Source organism: Chinchilla lanigera, unplaced genomic scaffold (genome assembly GCF_000276665.1).
Source record: "Chinchilla lanigera isolate Chin_1 unplaced genomic scaffold, ChiLan1.0 scaffold00082, whole genome shotgun sequence".
NCBI classification, from domain to species: domain Eukaryota; kingdom Metazoa; phylum Chordata; class Mammalia; order Rodentia; family Chinchillidae; genus Chinchilla; species Chinchilla lanigera.
The window spans coordinates 1,062,338-1,078,430 of NW_004955483.1; the positions used below are offsets into that span (position 1 = coordinate 1,062,338).

Sequence of the window (16,093 nt, forward strand, 5' to 3'; positions counted from 1 at the left end):
AAACACCAGCTATGTGATCTAATAAGCAGTTGAAACATGGCTAGCTACTCTGAGAAACAAGAGTTTCAATTTCATTTAATTTTAATTTCTAAGTTGAATTTAAATTGCCAAGTGTGATATTTTCTGAATATTAGACAACACAACTAATTACTGACCCATCTTCTAAATTAAAATCTGTTTCTCTTCTTTCCTGAGTTAAGACTGCAAGACCTGTGGAGGAGAGTTGCAGCCGGGACCTTGTACTCAAGCTCAGGAGAGGCCACTTCCAGCCCTGTGGAAATTCTGGCTGCTTCATCTGCACCTCCAGATCCAACACTGGAGCTTCTCAGGAAAAGCGTGGCTTCAGCTACTATGATTGAGAATCTAAAAGGGATCACCACCTGCATCATGTGCTCGAACCTAATGGAACACCCAGTGAATATCCACTGTGGACACAGCTACCGCTTCTTATTCATTTGTACCTTCTATAAGGAGAAACCACGGCTTCAGAAGTTCCTCTGTCCTCACTGTGGTTCCTCATTTAAAGGAGGAAGCTGAGTACACAATAATCACTTGGAAAGTCTTGTTGAGCTCATCCAGGATATGGAGACGACAGAGTGGGAGGTGCTGAGTGAGGACCATGGGAAGCGGCTCCAGCTGTTCTGCAAAGATGAGGGCCAGCTCATCTGCTGACACTATGAGAGGATAACACAGCACCCAGGTCATGCCACTGCAAGGTGAATGTGTGGCCAGGACCTCGGCAGGGACCCGATCATGCTGCTCATAAGATCTGAGAGTATGTACCTTCATGCCTAAGATGATGACTCTGAAACCTAGTGTTTTTCACATTGTTCTTCTGAGAAATAGCTTGTGATGGGTCTTTGCTGATTCTAGCCCACACTATCTGTGCTGACATTCAGCCTGCTCAGACTTCTGTCCCATTTCTCTGTGTTACCATGGACTACCCCTTCTCTGGCACATATACAACCAAATGCCTGCATAACTTTTTGCTTCACACTGTGTGTACTGTGAGAAACCACATTATACCAGTTGCTGATGTGGGATCTGAATACAGAAGGAACAAAAACTCCAGTTTTGTGGGTACCCTACAACTCAATAGAAAGGACACAGCAGCAAAGTGATGGCCTGGAGCCTCTGGCTTGGGTGGTAAAAGTGAAGGGGTGCATCCATGGGGGACTCCTAAGGACACAGGGTGTCAAGGCAGAGGGACTCACACAAGCAAAGGTACAGCAGTGGGGCTCCAGGACACATACAGAGGACAGCCAGGCAGGCAAGAAGGAAAAAGCCAGGGCCCAGAACCTGATTGTCACTCCCAGTCTCAATCTTGGAGACAGTCTCACCTGCCCCTGGGGACTTCCATTTGGGTAGTATGGATTAGCAAGTTTGGGAAAATAAGCCAGGCCCTCTTAATATAAAAAAATAACATTAATAAATAAAATTCAGGTTATCCCTATACAAAAGAGAGGGGCAGAGCAGTTTCAAACAAGACTCCAGAAGAGAAGTCATATTTGGAAATGAAGGATGTGAAGGATGACTGGAGGAAGAAGTCTGGGCAGCTCCTGGGTATCACCTAAGAGCTTGTAAAGTAGACTTTTGTGGTGGCCAAAGGAAGGACGTGGCTTAGACCTGCTGCCCCTGCTAGAGCTCAAGAGCTTGTACTTAGCACAGGCTCCTGGTTCTCTCCCAGGTTGCAGACCTGGGCTCCAATGAAGGCTCCACAACCTTTTTAAGGGCACATCAGTCCTGACTCCTACTTAGCAAATGGGGCACTCCTTAGACTCCATGGAGCTGCTCATACCTATAATGGGGATGCGCCTGTTTGAGTTTCTCTCCTACCAAACAGCAGGGAAGGGAGCAGCAGAAGGTCATAGCTGTCAACGTCAGAGGAAGGTAGCCAAGGTTGAAATCTTAGGTCTGGCTTGATGGATAGTTTGGAGCAATTTAATGTCTTCATGCCTTGGTTTCCCTGTTTGCAAGTAGTTATAATACAGTCCCCTCCTTTCCTAATAAGTATAACTGTGGGTTTGTGAGCTTTAAAAATATCGAAATAGGGGCTGGGGATTTAGCTCAGCAGCACAGCACCTGCCTGACAAGTGCAAAGTCATGAGTTCGATTCTTGGTACCAGGAAAAAAAAAATATCGAAATATGCAGAGCTTAGAAAAGCACAGGGTATATAGCCTGGGCAGTGCAAGCTTTTGCTAAATCAGTTAGGTGGAGCCCTTTTCTGAAAGTACTTGTTGGGTTTACAGAGGTCAAGGGCCAATTCTTTTAATTCTTATATCCACGAACAAATTCAAATTCTTCTAAGGAAAATATGATACACTGTTGTGAAAATTACAAGTTTAACAATTCAAAATTTTATTTGTTTTTTTTTTTTTATTTTAAGGATAAAAGGAGGGAAACATTAACAGACATACAACATTTTACAACATATCACAAGTACAATACAGACAATACAGAGTTACAAACAAAGTGGTAGGGAATTAACAATGGCAAAATTTTATTTGAAAACTGTCAATTTAAAATTGATATCATTATGCTTTTATTCAAACTATATCAGAACTCCAGTGTCTCTATTACCTGTTTCTGATAATTTCAGCTGGTATCTTGGTCTTTCTGACTCATCCGTAATACCCGCAAAGTCCCACATGTGCTAAGTACCCTGGAATCCAATGTGTTATTCAGCACATTATTCTGTAAGATCTTGTTTTAGGTGATTATCATATCTATGTGTAGTACTTTTCTGGCCACAGTGTGGTGGGGGGCATGACTAGGTCCTGGTCAGCAGAGGAGATTGCGATCCCAGCCCAATGTTGACCAGTTACCCCTCACCCCACCCCATCCCCACGCCAGGCAACTGAGTAAAGTCCTTCTGAGTGTCTTTTCCCACAAGGCAGAGAGGATGTTGAAAGCCACCAACCTGTTCAGGGGAGGGGAAGGGATCCCCTGTACTGCACATACAGCCCTCTGCAGGCTCCCCCGAAAAACATAAAAACTCAATATCTATCCACTGTTACTTTAGCATATTTTAGAAAGCTGGTATTCCCATTAGTTGTCTAATGAATCAAATTCATGCACTTTTCTCACCCAGTTATTCCCTTAGGAAAAGCTGAAGAAAGCTACCAGAAATTTGAATCCATTTCAAGAGGAATGTGTGAACCAAAAAGTGTTCATAACAATGCAGATAACTAAGTGGAAGGTAAGAATTTGATTCATTGAACATGAGATGTTTTTATTCTAGTATTTTTACACAAGAATGATTGAGACAAAGGACAAAATGTTTTTTTTCTCACTGCACCAGGCACAGTTACTTAAACTCAAAAGTACAGGGTCTGGATCCAGCCTTACAGTATAGAAACCGCCTTTGAAAGCACTCAGGAAACAGTGCATTTCTTTGGCTTGTCAGGTTCTGCAGTATCAGACACACAGTGCTTTTTGGTTTTATCTCTGGAACCCATTAGCCAGCCCTCTAAGCCTTCAGATCAATGAGCTGCTCTGCCTCACCTAAGAATCTTCTGCCTTCTGCCTCCTTTGTGCGTGGAGGTTGAACTCCAGGTTCCCATAGCGGTCGACTGTCGCCTCTGGAATCAAGAGCTCTCCACCCTGATGACAACTTTGTCTTAAATCCATTCTTATAGATACACTTTACCATTTATTGCTTTAAGAAATTTCTTCTGACACAGAGATATTTCTCACATCCAGATAAAATTTGTTATCCCGTTCTAACAGACAAACCCACCCCTAGTTGTGTAAATAAATTATCTGGTACTCCTACCCACCTTTTTCCTGTAGCTGGCTGCATAAGAAAAACATTCATCTTGTGACTATAGAGATTTCATGGTCAATCTCTTCCTCATCTGTGTGCCAGTGGGAAACCTGGGATATTCTTCCAGTTCAAGTGACTCATGGATGAATTATGTCACAGTGGCTGGTTAACTTTCCTCTTCCAAGTGCAATAAAATATATATATAACACATAACATTTACAATTTTCTATATGTTTAAGGGTACAATTCAGTAGCATTAAGTAGTTCTATGGGCTGTAAAGCCATCACAATATCCATCGCTAAGACTTTTTTATCTTTCGAAGTGAAACTCTGTCCGCACTGAACACTAACTTCCCATTCTCCTTTTCTGTTAACCACTATTTGGATTTCTGTCCCTATGAATTTGATTATCATAGGTCTGTGGTGTTTTAGTCAGATCTACAATATTTCTACCCTTGTTTCTGGCTTATGTCACTTATTGGAATGTCTCCAAGGGACAGCATTTTTGTGGTATGAGTCAGATTTTCGCTGTTTAAGTTTGGGTAACATTCCATTGTGTGGGTATACCATATTATTTTTTAATCTTTCATCCATTATGGACAACGGTCTATTGACACCGTTGCCCACATCTTTTTGACTGTAGGACAAGATAGAGATTTAGAGACAAAACTCAAATCTGACTTTAAGAATCTCCACACCTTTCTATGTGAAGAAGAGAAATTGTATCTCTGGAGGCTGGAGAAAGAAGAGCAGATGCTGAATGTTACGGCAAAAATTTGGGCTGTATTCCGCAAGAGACCAAAGAGAGCAGACAAAGTTTTAATTTAGACCGGTCACCTCTCATCCCTATTTGCAATTCTGGGAAGTGGGCGGGGACCTGTCTTTGTTCCCAGGTTATATACATTTTTGGTTTCCATGGTAACAGAAAGGCATGTTGTAGCCCTGGCCACATGTTGTTTTCCTTGTGCCATGTAACCGGGTCAGGCTCCAGTCATGAGCCCAACCACAATGATATATACTTTCTGTACTCTGTTCTATATGTCCCCCTTTAGATAACCATACATTTCCTTTATGGTTACGATGTTTACCTAGGGCCAGGAGATGGAACTGCCCAGGCAGGGTCATGGAGGGTTACCTAGGCCTAGGTGCCCCCTTATCTTGGGAAGACATTCCTGGGCAGTGTTGATCTGGGGAATTAGCTCTTACACTGTCCTGGGAGGCTTCCCAAGGCACCATGTAGGCTTTTACCAAAACTGTTTTATCTAAAATAATATGCTAAGATTCACTGCCTGCTACATGAGGAGACTGAAGGAGAGCGAGGCCAATCTGCAGCAGAAGAGCAAGGAGCTCAAGGACCGCATCCCGGAATTGGAGGAAAAATGTCAGAGCTCAGCCCAGAACCTGCTGCAGGTGCGACTGTGGACTAGAGGAAGGAAAGGAGGATTGTCATCCTGAGCTGTTAGATGAGAATGGTAAAGAAGCTTGAAAGATTAGCAAAGCCTGCTCCTGCTCCAATGTGAGCATTTGTACAGGGAATTTAAGTAATGTCTCTCTTAGATTATATATGCATATCATCAGGGTGACTCTTCTATGTCTGAGAGGGTCCATTTATGTTATATAAAAACACATTTCCACTTTTGGGGAAGTGCTCTGCATTGCCCTACTCCTATAACCACTACTAATGAGGAGGCTCAGGCAGGAGCATCATAAATTGTAAGTGTTCTGACTTACTGAGTGAGATCCAATAAAAGACTAAGATGTAGTTTTAGAAAAGGAATCGGGGATGTTGGCCAATACTAAAGCACTTGCCTATCATGTTGGAGGCCCTGAATTCAATTCCCAGCACTGAAAAAAGAAAGAAAGATGAAAGAGAGAGAGAAAGAAAGAAAGAAGAAAAGTAAGAAACAAACAATGAAAGTAAAGGAAAGGAAAGGGAGGGAGGGAAGAAAAAAAAGAGAGAAAGTACCTACTTTTGGTGAATATAGATGTCACAAGGACCCATGGTATAGCTTTTGTCATCATTTCCCCTTGGATAATCATTTTCCTGATTTGCTAGTAAAACCCTTCTGAGCTACTGTGGGGCTTCTTACAGGTAGGTGAAAGATGCATCCAGTGAAGATAAACAGCTGGAACCAGTAATTCTGGTCACCATTATTGGGACTGTTGGTCCTACTATAGTTGAGGAGGTAGCAAATCTATTGTATCACCTTGTGATACCAGCTGCTACCACCTTGGTGGCCCAGTCTCAGGAGCTGTGTAACCATGGAGGACCTTGATGACAGTGATCTCTACATGGGCTCACTCTGCAGAACATCAGGTCCCTGAGAGCCAGTCTTTTCCAAAGGGAGGCTGAGCAAAGCTCCTACTCATGTTGCAGCAGCCACAGGCTGATGCAGCTTCAGCCAATGTTCTTCCCACACGAGCTCCCCTGGAGATCACAGCCCCTGCCGCGTGGGCAGAGGCCTGATGGGATCATTGCTGCTGACTCTGCAGCAGTGTCACAGGCTGGGTCCCTCTTTCCTTCTTGGGGAGCTGTGTTTACAGACAGTGTCTCCCATGCCACAGCCCATGGAATCCTGATGCTAACACATTCACATTTTGTTCTTTACAGGATGTGAAAGGCACCTTGAGCAGGTGAGTCCCATGTGAATGCGGGAAGGGAGGGTCCAGAGCTGAATGGAGAGGAACACTGAGGAGTCTCTGCCTCTGCTTCTTCCAGGAGTTGTGTTGTGAAGTTGGAAGCTCCTGAGGTCTTTACCTTGGAGATTCAGACTGCATGTGGTGTTGCTGAGCTTTACTTGGATGTGATAAAAATACTAAAATGCTATGAAGGTGTGTGAACCAGGGGCTACCTCAGTGCTATGATTGGAGGGACAGAGGTTGTAGGGTTATTTTCTGGAGCGATGTCTCAATCCCCCTGTCCTCTGTGCTCAGATGCTTATTATCTGATTATATATCATATCCTGATCATCAGTGGCTTCTTCTAGTTCCTGCTTTCCTTATAGTGGCCCTGTTACCCCTGGCAGCTCATGCTATACTGGTTTCCTTCTGAGAAACGAGTGCATTCCCCATTACCATTTCAATGAGTTGTTCTGAACATTAACTTATTCTTATGTGTAAACTGTTAACTTAGTGTGTGGCATAGGGTCAGAGCCACAGCATGGACTTAGATGTGACTGTAATACTTCTTTTGACTACTTTAAACTCTTAGAATAGTGCAAAACAAGGAGGAGCATAATGTGTATTATATTTAAGTTTTGGGGCTGAACTCACATACTGAAATGTTATAACCATGACAGAAACTATTACTGAAGCACATCTTAGGTTTCCTCCTCTTTTTTTTTTTTTTCTGGTAGTCACTGTTTCTTATAGTTTCAAATGCTTTTATCCACAATTACCAGTTAAAAAACTTTGAAAATGGAATCTTTTATTATTCATTTGCCTATAGTATTGGACCTAACCTGACATGGCGTGGTGGCTTCAGGAGTTATCTATTGTCACTAACCAAATTTCAGTCACCTAAAGCGATACCAATATATTACTTCTCAGTTTTGGTGAGTCAGGAATCTAGGCTCTCTCTCGGGTCTCTGGAGGGTGCAGTGATAGTTTGGTACACAATTTCTTCTTGTTTGTCTATGTGATTATGAAGTGGAGATGGGGAAGAGTTCCCGTGGCTCCTCTGTTGTCTGATCCATCAAGGCTGATAGGGCAGAAGAAGGGCTCTGGGCAGGACAGGACCCACACTCATGGGTTGGTTCTGACCCCTGGCATTTCTGAATTACTAAGATGGCGATGATGAAGATAATGGCATTGATGATATTATTCTTGCCATAATTTATTAGGAAATTCATATTTACCAGGAATTTTAGGCAAATATTAGCCCCTTGGATTTTTGCTACCATTCTCTGAAACAGATATGTTGAGTTTCACTTTACAGTTTGTTCACATAGTAAGAAATACTTCCTGGATTTGAAAACAGGTTGGTTTTATTTAAAGTGAATTAATTGTGTTTTCAGGACCAAAGGCAAAAAGAAGTTTCATTTATTTATTTGTGTTCTTGCAGTGAGTGTGACTCTGGATCCAGAAACAGCTCCTCCTACCTAGACTCTGTCTGATGTCTCATGGGTGCAGCCAGCAGAATCTTAAGTTTTCATTCAGGAGATTTACAGCCTTCCCCTGTGTCCTGGGCTGTGAGGGCTTCACCTCAGGAAGACACTACTTCGAAGTGGATGTTGGAGAAGGAACAGCTTGGGATGTGGGAGTCTGCATGGAAAATTTGCAGAGAGGCCTTGGCATGAAGCAGGAGCCTGAGCTTGGATTCTGGGCCATCCGGCTGTGCCCAGAGAATGGCTATGCAGCACTGACCTCTCCGCGCACTGTCCTTGAGCTGTGTGAGCGACCCCTGGTGGTGGGGATTGTTCTGGACTATGAAGCTGGAACTGTGTCCTTTTGCAACATGACCACTAGCTCCCACATCTTCACCTTCCCGAAGGCTTCCTTCTCTGAAATTCCGTGGTCTTATTTCCAGGTTTGTAAACTTTCTCCTTTGTCCTTGCTTCCCTGTGTGGTGTGGGTAATTTATTAATTGTTAACTTGCGTGAAGACATCTAACTGCACTGAGTCAGCATAGTTCTGGATGTGGAAGACGCATTTAAGGAGTGTTGTCAGAACGGTATAAAAGGAGAAGAGGAGGGGAGGATTTCAGCTGATGATCCCTGGAGGAGCTTCCTTACAGCTGCTTTTCTACGGAGGAGTTTTGGGTTTTTTCCCTTATTCAAGAGAGCTTCAATTCTTGTGTTCATCTTGGACGTCGTTTCTTGGCTTCCAGGGCAGATCCTCAGCCTTCTGGCACAGCTCCATTCAGGCTTTTGGTACAAACACTCCAGCTTCCAGCACTGGCCCTCGGGCCTTTGCAGTGAAGATACTTCAGTCTCCCATCTGGGATCCTTCGGCTTCCTGATATGGACTTGCACAGGACATTGCCGTGGGCTCCAGGCCTTCAACTGGATCCTTCCAGTCTTCAGAGCACGGATGTTTTGCATTCCTCTACATCAGACTTTAGTAAGCGTTAACTAATACACCATGGTAATAAAAAGATCAAGTTGCCCTTGTTTTCAATTGGACAGAAAATATGTGAATTCCATAAGAGCAGAAATTTGGTTAGTTTTCCTCATTGCTATTTCTTCCATATTTAGAATAAGGTTGTACTTTTAGAGGCTATTTAAGAAGTCTATACTGAATTAATGGCTATAAGGACTATAAGAATAGCACAGGGACCAGCCTGGTAGAGGAAAAAGAATGTTAATTCAACATCATCCTCTGAATTTCTGTCTGATGGGTTTAGGGCTCTGATTTCTGATAATCACTGTTTGATGATTTGTGTGACCCTGTGGTCAAGACTGTCCCTGCATTTCCTCACTATTTTTGAGCACTTTGGACTCATGTGTGTGTGGCAGAGAAAGAGGAAAATCCTAATAGCAGAAACTTCTAACCATGGACATATTGCTTATTACTGTTGACAGCGGTCCTGGAGGCTCCCAGACCTAGCAAGCTTTCCTGAGAAATCCCCAAGTTAAGTGTGAGAGAAAAGTCAAAATTGCCTTATGAAGAGATGCTTCCAGCAGAAAGGGGAGAATGAGTAAAGAATTGATTTTGATAGGGGGACTTAGTTCTAGAAAAGAGAAACAAGTTCTTTTTTTTCTAGACTGTGTCTAGCTATATTGAAATATATTTAAATTTCAGTAAATAGCATTTGCTGGAATAATTTCAGCAGACTTTATTAGACTTAGACATAATCAAAGAGTACTTATCCTTATAATTGGGTTTCTTTTGAAAAATAACTTAAAATTAGTCCTTAATGGACACATTTGAATGGACTAATGACAAGACCTTAGTGAAGTTGGCCAAAGCCCAAACAGCCTTATCATGCTGATGAGTAAAGGCACAAAATTGCTGAATATTATGATAATTCAACCTGATATAAAAATTCATGTTTGCTGATGTTGTTGAGGTCCTCTGATGACATCTAATAGGGGAAGAAAGGAAGGCAGAGTTGTTTGCAGAGGTTTGTGAGATCTTTATCTTGTCCAAAGAGACATAGAAGAGGTCAGGTCATCTCCCATCCTTCCAGTGTGAGAAGTCCATCTGGAACAGGAAGTTATGGGAAAAAGTAAGTCTTGCTTCACCTCCATCACTTAATCTTAATGGACATGTGAGTTAAGTTCATCCATTTTGGAACCTGCATTATTCCAGAAAAGTAAGAACTTAGTTTCAGAGAGGAGAAAGAAAAATTTTCAGTAGTGTATGGGACTTGTTCCCACATGATGGATCTGAATCCCTGCAGCACCTTGGGTCTTCTGGAGATCACTTCAGTGACCTACTGACACCCAGCCTGCTCCACACAAATAAAGCGGGAATCAGGTGAGGGAGTCCAGCAGAACACTGATGTCCTACAGCTCTGGAGTGATACAGAAGGCCTTCACCCAGGCTGTCACCAAGGGTCTGTTCCTTGGTCTTGCCCAGGTCCTTATCAACCCACATAAGCCCCAAGAATGATATCAGCCCATCCTCTCCCCTTGCTTCCTATCCTCATGGGTTCTTGCATGGGTTCAAGTGTCCATGGTCAGTTGGCTGACCCTTAGGGTTGGGCCAGACCTCAGAGTACAGGATCTGATGTGGGAAAACCCAGGAACCTTGGATGTCCCAGCTGGAGCAGGGCTGGGGAAGGACTTGCCAGGCTCCTTGACCCTTGATCTCTTGCCTTGTGGGCTCCACCACCATCTGGATGCTCCAGAGCAGGAATGAGTTGAGTCTGCACACTGGAAGGTGTACTAGGAGGTTACAGGGAATTTAAAATACTCTTCCCTTGCCACTGTCACATATTTCAAGCAAGCCATTAAAGTTCTGAAAGGATACAGTCACAAGTTTATTTCTTATAAAGTTGTCTGTCGTGTTTTGTTTGAATGTCAAGTCATTCACAGGGAAATGGGTCATAGCAGGAAGCCCAGGGAAGAACTGCCTCCTCCTTCAGCCTTACGGGTGTGTTCTACAGTTAACCAGGCTTTCCTTGGAAGATGTTAGTAAAAAGACGCAAAAAATGTCATAGAACTGTTTGCACTCAGCTTCCTAATTTCTAAGCTTGTTACTATATTTGCTCCAGAGATTCTTTGAGGAAATAAAAGGTGGCAAAGTGTCACCAAGGAAGAGTCTCATCCCCCTACCCCATGGGAGCACCAATGGACCAGAAGACAGGTAGTGTTCCCTCGGTATCTGTTTTCATTAGAAATATTAAAAAGGTTGCCTACGTGTTAGACACAGGATCACATGATATAAGTGAATGGGCAAAGAAAGGCAAGCCAGTATCTATCCATTGCTATCTCTCCTGGTTTTGTATGTGACCTTTTCTCACTTGCTTTTTCATGCCATGGCTCTGATTTCATTTCACCTTTGTAGATTTCATGCCATGGCACTGATTTTATTTCAATCTGTGGCAGAAGGAAGCCTGTGGGACCCACAGCACATGCCACAGTGCAAGGTCTGCTGCTCCGTGGAAGGACACACATGTGGACTCCACAGTGTGGACTGGAGAGCTGTCCACAAGGGACCCCAGATTTCAACAGTAACTAAGCACCAACAGGTCTATTGTACCAGGCTCTCAACGATTAGCCCACATTCTTTTTGTTCTTTTTATTACTGTGACTTTTTCATGCAGGAAAGATAATCTCTTTAGCTGTTTTAATAGGTTTTATCATTTGGGGAACTTTTATTTGGGTAAATTTTGAAAACTGTTTATTCTCTGAAGTCATTCCATTAGGATGTTTTTCTAGATGAGAACAAACATAGAATTATTTCCTTGTTCTTTAAAACATTTCATCCTATTTTCCTTTCTTCTCTTTTTTTGCCAGAAATCTGTATTCTTTTATTTGTTAATCTTCAGTTTTTGTCTTTTCTCATCACTAGTTTCAACCCTAAATCTTACCACTTCTTTTCTCCTCCTTTCCTAATTTTTTCAGCAACTTAAATTTAGTGATCAGATCATTTAATTTTAACTTTTCTTTTTTCCCAAATGATATATTAGATCTTTTCCAGATATCTTTTTGAAATTTGATAATGTGGTGAATTGCCTTAGTTGACGTTCTAACATCAAACCATCTCTATCTTTTACACCTTTCATGATGTAATAAAATGTTTTTATATAAATATTTGTATTTGTATAACTAATCTTTTGGCAGATCCAGCTTTATTTCCTCCTTCCCATATTCTCAGAGCTCTTTACCAGCTCCTTAAACTTCTGCATACATTAATTGCTTACACAAGCGTTTCTTTTGCACTTATGGTAAATGCCTCCTACATTTGAGCCTGCAGATGTGGCAAGGTCCTATGTCAAAATGATGATCTGTAATTTTCAACACAATAAAAAGTCTGTGTTGGTGGGTGACAATCTTTCTGCTGTGATCTGGCACTGGAGAAGCTGGGGCTGAGTCACTCAGAACTTGATCTATAACCCTATGGTCTTTTCTCCCCAGTGTGCAGAACAGATTCATGGGGCCCAGCACCATCGGGCCCTGGGTCAAATGTACTTATTGCTGGGCCATTAGTGACTCCTGTTTGCTGTCCTGGCTGGGGGTCTTGGGACCGTGAAAAGCACCTGAGTCCTCAGAGGGGCAGGGAAGAAGGAAGGGAGACGCAGCACAGAGCAGAGAGGATCAGGAGGTTGGCTCAGAGCATGTTGTGAGGCGAGGAGCCTGCTGTGTTCCCTCCCTTCTCCACCCCCAATTAAGGCAGTGAGAAAGCTGGAAGTCGCCTAGAAAGAGCTAAAAGTATCACAGGTTAGGAGACCTGTGGACTCTAGGAGAGTTGAGGACAGAAGAGAAAGACCTCTCATCAGAGCTGTGAGCTGGCCCTCTGCAGGTCTCCTGCTTTTCCAGGGACTGTGCTTGGTCACAGAGAGTTTACTAAGTTATTAATGTGTCCCCTGTGTTTGCTACTTTTTAAAAGCCTGTTTTCCCTGTGTTCTCTGCTTCCTTTCAGGGCAAGCTGAGAACAGAAGCAGCTTTTTGGCGCCAAATCTGTGGCTCCACCTCCCACAGTAGTTTCACTTTTGAACTGCCTTCGCTCCAGGAAGTGGCAGCTCTGTGAAGACCAGCTGCAGGTAAGGAGGGGGGGTGTCTTCCTGATAGGCACAGGCAGCGACCCTCAGGTGGAGATTCAGGGTAGGGGTGGGGGTCTGAGAGCTCAGTGGAGGCGCACAGAGTGTTTCCTGACAGCAGAGTACCCTACTGTCTACCCCAGGAATGGCCAGAGAATCTGCTCAGATAAAGTCACCAACCCAACCTCCCCCATTCCGCTCCCCTCACAATCTCCCAAGGGTGAGGAGAGGTTGTGGGGTGGACACGGATGGGTTCACAGAAACAGCTACTGCAATAGACAAGCGGACAGACAAGGCTCTTGGTGCCGCCTCCACAGTGCCTTGTTGTCAAGTCCTCATTGGTGGACCCAGAGCCTCCAGCACACATCTCACAGAGGTCTGATACCCTCCCTTTGCACACTCCCTGACTCCAGAACTTTGCCTTCTCCCTTTACTCCCATGACCTGCAGTTTTCCTGGAGGAAGGTCCTTTCCTAGAGAAGAAACAGTGAGCTTCCTATTTCTCTAGAGCTCTCTTCCCAGGAATAACTGGGCCCCACAACCTACCTCCCCTTCACCAGCCTCTTTCTAGTTCTCTTTCATTCAGTGGTCACAGAAAGAATATACCCTTTCTCCCAGTTGCCTTGGTTTCTTTTATTCAGGCCTGGTTGTGTCTGCACCAAAACTTTATGAGCCAGATTTTTACAACATATGTGAAGTGGGATAGGAATTCAGGTAAAATCAGGTTTGATTCTCTAAACAGAACCCTCCACAGACCAGCCAAGTGACCCAGTGTTTGTTAGTGCAGTTTTTCTTTTTTTTTTTTCCCGGTACCGGGAATTGAACTCACAACCTCATGCTTGCCAGGCAGGCACTGTGCCGCTGAGCTAAATCCCCAGCCCCGTTATTGCAGTTTTAAGGAGATAATTCTGATGCTTATTGGCTAACTATTCTTGAATTTCACCTTTCCCCCACTGAGTTGTGGCTCTCGCTGTAACTTCTGTGAGGAAGGCTGCCGTCATTTTCCATCTTTCTCAGCCTGTTGCTCCTCAGAATTTTTCACTGTGATAGAATGTTGTGCCCTCACTGACGTGTGTGTGTGTGTGTGTGTGTGTGTGTGTGTGTGTGTGTGTCTGTGATGCTGGGGTTGGAACCCAGGGCATTACATATAGTATCAGGCAAGTGCACTACTACTGAGTTACATCCCCATCTATTTTATCAGCATCATTATTTTGCTTTTTTGCTTTAAATTTGAGATAGGATTCACTAAATTGCTGAGGCTGGCTTTGACCTTGTGATCCTCTTGTATTACCTCCCAAATAGTGGGAAGGACAGATGTTCACCACCATATCAGGCTGGGCTCTTCTATAGCCACGAGTCACATGTGACTAGTTAGCAACTGAGATGTGCATACAAGACTGAAAAATGGGATTTTAAGTTTCACTAAATTAAATTTAAAAGACCACACATGGCAGTGGCTATAGTATTAACCAACTCAAGTTTGTCTATGTTCTAAACTCCTACCTGTTTCTTCCTTCTAGAGAGAAGTCTGCAACCTGTGGAGGCAAATCCCAAGCCAGCTCCTTGTACACAGGCTCAGAAGAGGTGATTTCTATCCCTGTGGAAATTCTGGTTCCTCTTTTTCACCTCTAAGTCTAACATTGGTGCTACTTGGGGAACACTATGGCCTCAACTCACATCACCAAGAAGATTAAGGAGATCGCCACCTGCTCCATCTGCCAGAACCTGATGATGAACCCAGTGAGCATTACCTGTGGACACAGCTTCTGCCAGATGTGCTTGGAGCAGCACCTTTACAGGGTGCCACGCAGTCAGGGGCAGAATATGTTCACCTGTCCTCTGTGTCATGCCCCGTTCGATAAAAATAGCTTCCGGGCCAACAGACATTTAGAAAGCATTATTGAAGTCTTTGAGGAGATGGACCAAGAGCAGGTGTGTGAGGCCCACGGAGAGCAGCTCCAGCTCTTCTGTGAAGATGACGGCCAGCTCATCTGCTGGCTCTGTGAGCGGGCACCACAGCACCAAGGGCACACCACGGAGCTGGTGGAGGACGTGTGCCAGGGCTACAAGGTGAGTGTGTGACCCAGACCTCAGCAGAGACCCACCCTGTGTCCCTCCCTTGGCCTGAGAGAACAGACCCCAAAGACTAAGATGATGATCTTGAAATACACCTTTTTTCTAGTTGAAAAACAGTTTGTAATGGATTTTTGCAGAGTCCAGTCCAAACTGTCTATCCTAACATCCAGCAGGATGCTCAGATTCCTGTCCCTATGGTCTGTGTTGTCATGGACTTCTCCCTGCTCTGGGACACGTTCAGCCAAACACCCTCGTGGATTTGGTTTGATACTGTGTGTACTGTGAGAAACCACAGTGTGAAGGACGCTGCAAAAGGATCTGGAAATATAACAAAGGGGAAGAGGGCTCACTACCTGTGGGGATCTGTGTTCCTAAAGAGACACAGACCAGTAAAGTGACTGCCTAGAGCCTCAGCCTTGGGCAGTGAGGGGGGCAGGAAGGGAGAGAGTGGTGTATTCTAGAGGTTGCCCCTTAGAATGAATAAACTTAACCCCTGCAGGGCGTTCAGGCAGAGGTGCCTCACCATGACCAGGTCCTGGGGTGTGTACAGAGGACAGGCCGGTGTGGAGAGGTGAAAGGCAGTGGGTCCAGGACCTGTGTGTCAGCTACCAGTCACAATCCTAGACCAGTGTTACCAGCCACTGGAGATTTTCACTTGCAACATAAAATGGCAGTAACTGAAAACAAATCACCAAAGAGCTCCTAAAATAAAAGGAATTTCGAGGGTAGAATTCTGATTACCCCATCAACAAAGATAATGAGAGAGTAGTTTCAAGCAAGGTTCCAGAAAGTCACAGAGTAGAAAATGATAGATGTGGGGTGTGGCTGGAGGGAGAGGTCTGCGCAGCTCCTAGGTGTCCCTAGAGAGTTGGGAAGGGGTGGGCCTGTGCGGCGGTGAAGGACAGAGCTGGTGTAGTCCTGCTTCCCCAGCCCTCCACCTTGCTGGAGCTGAGGACCATGTGCTCAGTGTGGGCTTCTGGTTCATCTTCCATGACACAGAGCTGGACTCCTATGAAAACTCCACAAGAGTTGAGTCCTTTCCTGAGGGTGCTAGAAAATTGGCTTCCAGAAAGCGAGTTTTTTTTTTTTTTTTTTTTTTTTTT

The 16,093-nt window shown here is 44.1% G+C and overlaps 2 protein-coding genes across 3 annotated transcripts in view; both read left to right on the forward strand.

Moving 5' to 3' along the window:
* The first annotated feature begins 1,514 nt into the window (after positions 1–1,514).
* LOC102005263 (E3 ubiquitin-protein ligase TRIM38-like) lies at positions 1,515–8,755 on the forward strand. The gene is given in 7 exon segments (XM_013503764.1): positions 1,515–1,563; positions 4,411–4,522; positions 5,069–5,177; positions 6,379–6,401; positions 6,487–6,599; positions 7,831–7,882; positions 7,884–8,755. Coding segments are annotated over 7 exon segments (927 nt in total). The 3' UTR covers positions 8,353–8,755.
* Positions 8,756–14,552: 5,797 nt separating this feature from the next.
* Positions 14,553–16,093, forward strand: part of LOC102023807 (E3 ubiquitin-protein ligase TRIM38-like) — a 14,621-nt gene continuing 13,080 nt past the window's right edge. For both annotated transcript variants that reach the window (XM_013503772.1, XM_013503773.1), the window contains exon 1: positions 14,553–14,984. In XM_013503772.1, coding sequence (XP_013359226.1) covers positions 14,577–14,984 — 408 coding nt within the window. In that variant the 5' untranslated portion in view covers positions 14,553–14,576. The remainder of the gene's footprint in view (positions 14,985–16,093) is intronic.